General features: G+C 35.5%; 2 protein-coding genes across 2 annotated transcripts in view; one reads left to right on the top strand and one right to left on the bottom strand.

The window, feature by feature from the left end:
• Positions 1–457: 457 nt before the first annotated feature.
• Positions 458–3,462, bottom strand: LOC110282416 (uncharacterized). Its single transcript, XM_087153715.1, has 4 exons — positions 3,344–3,462; positions 2,570–3,230; positions 1,771–2,454; positions 458–598 (listed from the first exon to the last, which is right to left on the bottom strand). Exons 1-4 carry the CDS (start codon positions 3,460–3,462, stop codon positions 458–460), a joined length of 1,605 nt encoding a protein of 534 aa, XP_087009841.1.
• Positions 3,463–6,078: 2,616 nt separating this feature from the next.
• The window catches only part of WDR79 (Telomerase Cajal body protein 1 homolog), a 33,914-nt gene continuing 29,135 nt past the window's right edge, over positions 6,079–10,857 (top strand). Inside the window, exons 1-2 of the mRNA XM_016072224.5 lie at positions 6,079–6,867; positions 10,086–10,197. Coding sequence (XP_015927710.3) covers positions 6,395–6,867; positions 10,086–10,197 — 585 coding nt within the window. The 5' untranslated portion in view covers positions 6,079–6,394. The remainder of the gene's footprint in view (positions 6,868–10,085; positions 10,198–10,857) is intronic.

Below are 10,857 nucleotides of genomic sequence, written 5' to 3'. Positions count from 1 at the left end.
CACCCATCATTTCATTTTTCAATATAAATTTCAATATCTATTAGCAGTTTTCTTTTTAAAAATTTTTTTTTTTTTAATTTCTGTATGAAAAAGCCTGCCAACTTCTTTGTTTCTTGGTGGTGGAGAACAAGAGGCTAAAATAAAACAGGCACAAGCACACTTTTAACTCTCGAGCTTATACGCTATTCTAAAAAGACGGCACATGAATTAGTTCTGGGTGAACTGAAATGGAGATGTATCATTACTCTGGTTCAGGTCATAGTTACGATCTGTGGATAAATGAATAGATATATGAATTGGTCTACCCTATGAACGGGTGTGACATACGGTTGTGGGCGAATTTGAATTCTTGATCATAGATGGCGCCACTGGAAAACAATCGAACCTCCAATGCATTAAAGGCCTACGCCAACAGCAAAAAAAGCTGAATCCGAAGGTGAGAACAAAACTATTTAAACTATCTTGCAACTTTTTTTCCTTCTCCTTCATCTAAGAGTTGTATAGTTTCGATTTCAATGATGTGTAAATTAATAGTAACATTAGAAAAAGCAAAATATCGTTTGTAAGAAAATATTTTCGTTTTGTTTGCATCTGTTGTCTATTATGAATAAAATAAATATGTGAATGAAACGATGAATCTATAAACTCAAAACGACTTTAAATAAACATTGTATTTATTAAACTATCATACAAAACAATTTAGCTAAAATAGTTTTCTGAATATGCTTGCTCTTTTTAGTAGCCCATTGTGCGACGTAAATGAACAACAGCTCTTTTTAGCGATCCTATTTCTCCCAAAAATGTTCACTTTACCGAGGTTTTCCTGAATTAAAAAGTAAAGCATGTTATTTCAGCTTTATTATTAAGAAAACTTATTTAATACACGGCATTTTAACACAGTAATTATTTATTTTAATAGCTTTACGGTTACTATAAATTGAAATACTGTTGTGACGAACTTAAATAAGTGTTACTCGTCATTGGATGTCTGGAAAAGCTGGTCCGACTCCAGGTAAAGCGGTACTGTATCTTGAGATTGAAAACCGGGTTTACTTGTGCTTCCTTACAATTGAAAAATTAACGTAAGCAACAAAAAATTCAAAATTGAGATTTTTATTTATATGAAATCTATGTATGATACATATATTGCAAATATTTTTTTTTCAAAATTAAATTTTGTTTTATCAGTTTTTTGAAATTTAAGCGTTCATAGCATTAGCAATAGAAGGAAAATAGTTGTCGAGCCACTTCTCTAGGAATCAATCATGAAGCATTTGCGTTGTTTTTTCAATTGCACGGCAGTACCGTTTAGCATTATTATTTTGCAGAGTCTGGGTAATGACCGGATAATGAAAAATTGATTGGATACTTCTGGTACCCGGGCTTTCTTCTTGTAAAAAATTGCACATGTTGTCCGTAACTTATTTATTTATTTATTTCAAATGGCAGAGGTAATTGACATGAAAAAGCAAAAACATAGGAACAAAACAAGAAAGTAAAAAGTCATTTCCATAGGAGCGCTCTTGCTTCCCAATATCGCTCGGTAGACGACGACCCGCGGAGGGCCCTGCAGCACAGGATGTGGCTGCCATCCAAAACAGCTTGGCTCATGCATAGAGAACAATAGGGATCAGGTGCCAGCCCTAAACGAAACAGGTGCGCGGCAAGGCAGTCATGTCCGGTATGTAGTCGAAACTGAGCCACCGCTTCGCGGCGCGGCCAGTCTGGAATGTTGTTCTGTCGAAGATCTCTCCACACTTTGGTTTTTACCCTTTCTGACAACTGTTGGTGGAAATCCCCATGGATTTTTGATCTAATAATCCTTTTTAAAGCTGAAAAGGGGACTGGGCTACTAAGAGCCTGGAGAATTCTTGTGCCTCTCTTTGCCAAAACATCAGCCCTCTCATTTCCTGCAATATCACAATGCCCGGGAATCCATTGTAGGGCTACAGTTTTGCCAAAATGGTGGAGTTTGCGTATCGCATCCTGACATTTTAGAACGTCGCAATTGGAAGGGCAATGCATAGATTCAATCGAGCAAAGCGCCGCCTTCGAGTCTGAAAGGATAACCACATTTGAAAAAGACTCAATAAAACAAAAAAGCTGTTCAAGAGCAATACGGATTGCAACAACTTCCCCGTCAAAAGCAGATCTATTGGCACCCACTGGAGCACCAAAGGAGAAGAGATTACAAGAGATACCAGCTCCAGCATTTGGTTGATCCGGATGGAAAGAGCCATCTGTAAAAACTCTCAGCCAGAGCGGTTCCGGGTAACGGATTCCCATTGTCTCCAGCGCAAGAAGGTGGAGAGCAGCGGTAGATGTTTCACTTTTAACAATGTCCTGTTCAAGAGAGAGCCTGACGTTAATTTTTTGGTAGTCAAGAGGGCTCACCAGTTCCACCTGACCTTCTAGTTGGGGCAGATCGATCCCAACCAATTGATCTTTGACAGTCTGAATAAATCCATTTTGAGTTTTAAAATTACGAGGAGTAAGTTGATAGTTAGTCCAGAAATTATCCATTTGGGGTAAGTTTAAAGTATAGTAAGACAGCCCTTTCCCTAAAGACAACATCCAAAGGTTTAATGCCTGTGAGCAAGGTCATTGCGTCTATAGGTGTAGTTTTTACAGCACCTGTTGTTATTAGTCTAAGGGCCTGGTTTTGTAAGACCTCAAGCTTTTGAAGTAGGGATGTAGGCATAGAGATGAGTGGTTCAGAGCAGTAAGTAAAAATTGGAAGGATGTATTTTTGATAAGTCAGAGCAAGGGTAGACCGGGCACATCCCCAGAGAGTGCCGGCAAGTCGTTTTAAAATAGGGAGGCGTCTTATTACCCGTTCGGCAACAAATGCAACATGGTTCCTCCAGCTCAGTTTAGAATCAAAAACGGTTCCGAGATAAGTGAAGGAATCAACATTTTCAAGCATAGTGCCAGAAAAAGAGAGATTTGGTATAATAGGTCGATGTATTAGTGAGAAAGTTTGAGTGGCACACTTATTCAGATTTACTACCATATTAGTTTCCTCACACCAACGACTGAGGGATTCCAGTGCAAGATTAAGTGTGGTCTCAACAGCTGATTTAGCGTGGCGCTTTGATGCTGTGGTCCAGAAAACAAGATCATCCGCATATAGGAGGCAATGGATGTTAGGCACTGCCGTTAAGGTGTTTATCAAGTCATTGATGTAGACGTTGAAAAGGGCACAGCTGGTAACAGCTCCCTGGGGGAGACTAGTACGGAGATTAAAGCTTCTCGATTGAAAAAGGTAACTTGGTCAACAGTGGATCGATTTCTTCTAAAACCTGCTAGCTCGTGACGTATTAAATTGAAATGTTCCAGATACCAGTTGAGTCTCGTATTGACCATTCTTTCCATTAGTTTGGCAGTAGTACTTGTCAGAGAGATGCCATCCAAACTGTCCGTAACTTTTAAGAGTGATATTTCTAAATGACATCGAAGCATATTTTACAAGAATTGTAAATCAAAACACATTCATTAATTTTAAGCAACTGATAGCGTGATTTGCTACTCATGCTTCCAAAGTTATTTCTCTCGTTAATTTCGAATAAAAAGAAAAAATTTACGCGCATTCTCATATAACATTGCTCTTTACATTACACCTTTCTTGTTTAACTTGGATGCTCGTAATAAATGGGTTCTACTGTCCCTGTGGAATTCTTTCTGAACAGTTTCGTGCAAAAGGAGAGTCGTGGTGGATCAGGAGCTGGAACAATCTTCTAATAGGGTGAAACAGGTTCGAACCCCAACGATAACTGGACGATACCAATCAATTCAGGTTCCCGCATGCACCGACCACAGTGCTGACGTCAAATATCTTCAGTGGTAGATATGTCATGGGACAGAATTCTCTTTCCATCGGGCAAACTGTGCGAGGTTTTCTTGGTTTATCTCTCCATGTAACACAAATGCCGATTCTTGATCCAGGAGCTCTCTTGTCTCCTGAGTTGGGCTCAAAACTACAAGGCTACAAAGTTGAACATTATTAGTTAGTTGTATATTAAATAATGGTTTGGGACGTCGTTTATAAAGGGTTGAATTGATCCGACCAACTTTGCTTGTATATAATAGCATTAAAATGATAAAATTCGACGCTTTTTCCCAGAGGCTTTTTTTTTTCAGTTTTCGTATAACGATGGCTCAGGGGATAGAGCGTTTGCCTTCCAATTAGGTGAACAGGGTTCCAATCCTGCAATGGCTGGTCGATACGAATCCGACCATAGTGCTGACGTGAAATATCCTCAGTGGTAGATGGATCATGGGTAAGAGTCCCTTCGCCGTCAGACTATCCGTGGGAGGTTCTCGTCGTCTACTTCCCCATGTAAGGCAAATGCGGATTAGTTCTATGAAAAAATTCTCCATGATGGCAAATTTTTCTCTATACTTGATCCAGTAGTCACCTTGTCTTCTGGATTGGGTTCAAAATTACAGGGCTACGTAGTTGAACATTAGTAGTCGTGAACCCAAAAATTGGGTCGGCTGTTCAACGACGGTTATAAAATAAAATAAGAAAGTCTTTGTGTAAAAAGGGTATTATGATCAGCCTACTGGAGAACTCTGAAATATAAAGTAATATGAAATAACTAAAGGCCTTTAGAATGCTATTTTTTAAATGGATGCGATTCACGCAACCCCATTATCATCGATTTAGAATGAGAACTATAAGTGAAATGTAAGAACTAGCTGTGAACTAGGTAAAATTGAACAGGTGATTGAGAATGAGAACTAGGTTCAGAAAAAAAAAACTAATTAGGTTTTTCTTTTCTCGACGTTGATCGGGTCCCGCAGTGGACTGATCGTTAAGATACGGTTCCTGTAACGTATCTACCACTACAAAATTACAACTACAATTCACTAGTATATAAGACATGTTAACTCGACTCTATGTCGGGGTACCTTTTCATAGATGACGGTTGACATGGTCCGTAACTACTTTCCCCCACATTGGTGACCCGGACGTGATGTGAACACGCCTACCTTGGCAAAAAACGCCCACTTTGATCTGGATACGCTTACATCGGCAGTAACGCCTACTTCGTTGGATGGTCCACATTGAATAGTTGACTTGCTACTTGTGACTGCAACATTATCCACCTCCTCGCACTGTTGCTACTCAGTCTCGAGCACACAACGTCGGCCTGCATACACTCGACTGCTAATGGCAACACAGGAGCGACTACGACCGTGAAGTTAATACACCTCTCACATTCAGCACTCAAAAAAATAATACGGTGATCTTAATACAGCTCTCCCGGCTTCGCACAAAACAGCAATGAATCAACTAGTGGCATTCATTCATCGAATTCTATCATATCTATAATTCTGGTGGGGGAGTACTGTAGCGTATCTACCACTACAAAATTACAACTACAATTCACTAGTATATAAGACATGTTAACTCGACTCTGTCGGGGTACCTTTTCATAGATGACGGTTGACATGGTCTGTAACTACTTTCCCCCACAGTTCCCATCAGATCACCAAAGTCAAGCATCACTGGCTGCGGTCAGTGTGCGGGTGGGTGACCACTTGGATCAGTTTGCGTAGGGACCGAGGGTGTGCGGTATTGGTCCTCGTTAATCTGTGCTACCGTAAAGTGCTCGACTTCGAGTGCAGGTCGTCGGGCTACCGAAGCGGGGGTGCCATCCCCTCTGCAGAGGATCAAAATTGTGATGGCATGTCTTCGGATCATCCTCAGGGATTTTTCCCTGACCGTCGCCAATATCCCATTGTGCAGCCGTAGTGCGACGTAAACGAACAACAACAACGACGTTGATCGGAAGTGTTTGTAGTGAAAGCGCAAAATATGAGAGCCGTCCCTAAAGGATCATTTAACTGGAATTTGGTTCACTTTCTTCCTATGGCCGTAGAGAATTATTATTATTATTATTTTCTTCCTCTTTGCTGAAAAATAATTTTTACCAATACGTTTCTCATTCTCCCTCGACAGAGATCGGAAGTGTATCGCATTTAGTGAGATTGGCCCTTATTAGTTTTTACAATCGTTGCAAGCGTTAAGTTTTTCCAATATTCAATGAAGGTCGAATCCTGAACTAAGTGAAGCAAAAGCAAGCAGCTAAAAAACGTATATTTACAAACAATGATACTAATTTTGCGGTGATTTTGAAATAGTTATCAAAGATAATTTAATGCGTTTTATATTATTAAAGATCATTATATAGTTACAGTTATAAAATCCTTTATTAAATGCAATTTGTAAAATTTTTATATAATCCCTAAGATTTCAAATTTTTAGTTTCATTTTTATAATGAAAACATGCGATCTCTGCGCACTGACATTTACCTATATAAAATTTATTCTACTGCATAAAAATTAAATTTTTTTTTGTAAATTCCGCCTAATATTTATATTTTAATGGCTTTTTCTTGTGCCAATTTTTTAAAAAAACTGCAAGAAACTGACCAAGATATTAGTGTACCTGATAAATCATCATCAATTCAGACAGATGTGTGTTTCGATGCAATTGATGCCCTTGATTCAATTCTTTCAACAGTATGCAGTTTACTTACCGAAAAATCTGACATTCTCATTGAAGAAACTGTGATTCTCAGTCATAAGGGTTTGGAGGATTCTGTGTATGATAAAAATATTTCTCTGCATAGTCATGAAAGTACAATCAATAATCTAAAAGACTCTTTGGGGGACCAAAGCTCTATTTCTAATACAGGCGGTAATTATTCTGATGATGATCAGGATTGTCATATCATTGAAGAAAGCCAATCGTTTGATGACATTTTGGATTTTAAACCAGTACCTATACAAATAACTGGAGCATGGTCTGAGTTTTCTAACAAAAATGAAAATAATTATGCTAGAGGTTGCAAATGGTATATTACTTCAAAATAGCATTAATTTTATTAAAAAATGTGGGGATATTTCTGTATCGCGATCTGTTGTACCAACTGCAATCACCAAGGTGCCAAATAGATTTTAAACTTGCATATTTTTTAAAAAAAGCCTATAGATGTTTGCCTGGGGGTGGTTACGAGTTATACCTTTCGAGTTGGTCCCTTTCTGTGATGTTTGTTTTTAGTTTCTCGCTGGCCGTTGCCCGGAAGTTTCCACGACTTGGCGATTATTCTGCCACAGATCAGGATACAGATATCTCCCCAAATATGTCACCAGGGCCCGACTTAGCCTAATTGGGGTCCAGCGCAAAAACTTCTTTGTGGCCTCCTCTGCTTCATTACTTCAGTAATGAAGAGCCAAACTTATAGAAGTATTTAAATTTTTCACATCATAAATAACAAAAAAATGGACTATAACCTAAAATAGCTCCTCCCAATGGTCAGACAAAATATCGTTCTGTCCATTTTATTGATTTTCTGACAATTCTATGTCTATCATGCCGAATGCAGTTTTTTGATTGTTAACTTTGTCGTCTAGCTGTGAAAAATTCATATCGATGCTGACATTAGGGCAGAAATCATCTAAAAATTTCGCAATTACGATGGCTCAATTAAGCCAATCAGAAGCCTGTATTTTTGTAAACTTATTGCATTTTGCAATGTGCAAAAATGCAAGCTTTTGATTGGTCAAATTTATCAATTATAATTGCGAAAATTTAGCTGATTTCCGCCCTAGAAAGCCATGCATTTACGAAATGTAGATTGTGTTCATATGATCGATATAATGTAGAAGATAACATAAAGCCATGGGTGCAAGTCTTCCGTCTCCAGGACGGATTTCCGTCTTTCGAAAATGTCCGCGGACGGAAGTAAGACGGAAACAAGACAGACTCGAATGCGGAAATTTTTTTTTCTTTCTGTCCTTAAAAATATTTTTTAGGTCTACGTTATTGGTCTACTTTCTTATGTCCTGTTGTTATTTTATCAAAAGACAGATGAATAAATATTTTTTGTGCAGTATTTAAACTTGATGTATTATGGTAAAGCTTTCTTAGATAGTTTGCATATGTCGAGGGGGTATTGTGTATGTTTGGTATTTCAGTCTTTGCTTTTTTTCCAACTTGCACCCATGCATAAAGCGGATGGATTTTGCACTGTACTGATATTTTGTTTTAAAAAAGTTTATTAAAGAAGGAAATGTAAAGCAAACTTTCAAAATGTAAAGTTTGATTTGGGATCCCCTTCTGATGTAGGGAACCAGGGCAACTGCCCCGTATGCCCCTGCCATAGTCAGACTCTGAATGAGAATGTCACTTCCTTTACTAATATTTTCATTGCATATTGGAAAAATTAGCAATGCTGACTTCACAGTGCTGGGGGATTTTTTTATCAGCACTTAATTATGCTAACTGGAAAGACCAAGGTTCCACTTTTTGTTTTTCCTGCACTTGCTCGTTTGTTGCCGAAATTTCTAACCATTTTGTGACAGTATCAATATTCAATTATACAAATTATGAATGTACCTGTTAGGTCAGATTGTTTAAACTCAAGTGTGCTTAAAACTATATATTACATTTGATATTGTATTTATAAGTTTATATTAGATAGGCATTTGCTTAAACTATGTAAAACTTTCAAAAAAGGTAGTTAATTTTTTTACTGTCTGGTAAAATTAAATTATATGTCATTATCATCCATCTTAAGACTTACAGAAATGTGAATATTAATGACAGAAGTTAAGAATAGAATTATTATTATTATTTTTTTCCTGTCTTAATTTTCTATTGTTTAAAATTGTTACAGTAATTTTTTTATTTAAAACATTGATCACTATTTTCATTTTTAATTCATTTGGAATTGTCATTAACCATTGGATTAAAGTAACTTTTTCAATTCTTTGGGTAATTTTTGTATTTAAAAGTTGTATTAAGGATAAGAAAAGTAAAAATTTGTAGATGGCAAACAAAAAAAGAAAAGGAAAAAAAAAAAAAAAAACAGCAGTAGGATAACATAAGCAAACGAAGAGAAAGATAAAAACTGAGAGAGGATCGTAAAGAATATGAAAAAGCTGGAGCCAAGGAGAGTGAACATTACAAATGGCATAAAAAGAAAGGAAAGTTTAATTTGATTGCAAAATTTTAAAAAACAACAATGGGAGCAAAAAAATTCAGACTAATAATGCTCAAAATTAAAGAACAAAAAAAAAAAAAAAAAATCTCATTGTTAAATTGGCACAATCCCCAAATTAGCAAGATGTACCATCATACAGTAATAGTTCAAGTGTAAAAAATTTAACTGCCCCACACAATGAAAACAAAATGGCTGTACTAAAGAGGGTCTAATTTAGTAGAAATGTTGCTTATAGAAAAATAATAATTTTTTTTATAAGTAACAAAAATTTATTCATCTATTTAATACCTGAGAAAATTTCCGTATTGGTACTGGCGACAAAATGGTTATAAATTTTGGCACCAAACAAGCAGGTGCATATTTTATCAGTGTATGAGTTATTTGTAATGATTACTTTAGAAATAAAATTATAAATTGTTTCAAAATATAATACAAAACATTTTTAAAGTGATTTATAGTATTTCCATTTAACTTTTTAACATTAATGTTGAAAAAAAAATAAAAAAAATTTTATTATTTTTTGGTGTACAAAAATGATATTAAGGAAAAAAATTGAATGAATAAAAATAGCACAGGGAGCAAAATGAGGGAGAATAATGAACCACACTTGTTCGCATTAAACAATTACGAACTCTGATTTGAATAAAAATCCAGTGGCCGTAATTTTAACAAATTTTAGTAAAATTGATAGACAGGTTTTTGACACCCATTTCAAAAACCAGTTTTTGACGTCAACAAACCCAGCTTCTGCTATCAGGTCTATAGGTATGATGCTTTACAAAAAATGTTGTTAATTTCTTAAATAATAAGTAATTGCTTATAACAGCAATTACTTATTATTTACAGCTAATTAACAGCAATTAACAAACCCAGCTTCTGCTATCAGGTCTATAGGTATGATGCTTTACAAAAAATGTTGTTAATTTCTTAAATAATAAGTAATTGCTTATAAATGCAGTGATTAATAAAATGTTGGTGATTATTGTTCCTGAAATAAATATTTTATCTTGCATGTGGTCAAAACATATTATATACTTTCATTTTTAACTTAAAACCTCTTTTTTTAGGGCTCCTGACGGGTCATGTGTTTTGACATGCAGTGCTGACAATGTCTTACGAATTTTTAATTTGCCTTCAGAATTGTGGGACTTTTCCAAGTGGCAAGATATTTCTGAAATGGTACTTTTTTTTTATTAATTGGATTTGAAAATTTTTTTTTTATACATTGTTTCATGTTGCATAAAGGAAAAATTGTTAATAGTTTTCTGGAATGTTTTTAATCCTTTGAAGAAAACTTGTAATTAAGTGTGTATGATTTAAACTTATTGCTGGATAATGTATTTTCAAAATTGTACTATTGTACTAGTTGTTGCTATTGTACAAAATTGATTGTTCATCTCTCAAAGTATGTTTATTAGCTTTATTTCTATGCTATTATATTGCTAGCTCAAAGTGGGATTAGAATTCTGAACTGGTTTTGAATAGGGCACATGAAATTTATTGTTCTAAACTGGTCTTAAGTTGGTAAAATGCATGATTCTGAATTTAAAACTTAAATTTATGTAATCACCTTGCATTTATTGATAAATGTCTCAGTATATTTGTTACTAATGTGTAAATAATTTTAAATCTTCGTTCAATATTAATGAAAATCCCACAATTCATTGTATTTTTAAGATTATTTTAATAAGTTATAATATATATATATATATATATATATACAGTAAAACCTCGCTACAACAATATTTTGCGGACCAAATAAGAATATTGTTGTAGAGGGATATATTGTTATATCGAGGGCCCACATAATTCTGGAACGCAATGAGATTTTTTGAAATT

Source organism: Parasteatoda tepidariorum, chromosome 10, assembly GCF_982258835.1.
Source record: "Parasteatoda tepidariorum strain Cologne lab strain chromosome 10, Ptep-v5.0, whole genome shotgun sequence".
Classification (NCBI taxonomy): domain Eukaryota; kingdom Metazoa; phylum Arthropoda; class Arachnida; order Araneae; family Theridiidae; genus Parasteatoda; species Parasteatoda tepidariorum.
This window is presented reverse-complemented; position numbering and strand designations above follow the sequence as displayed.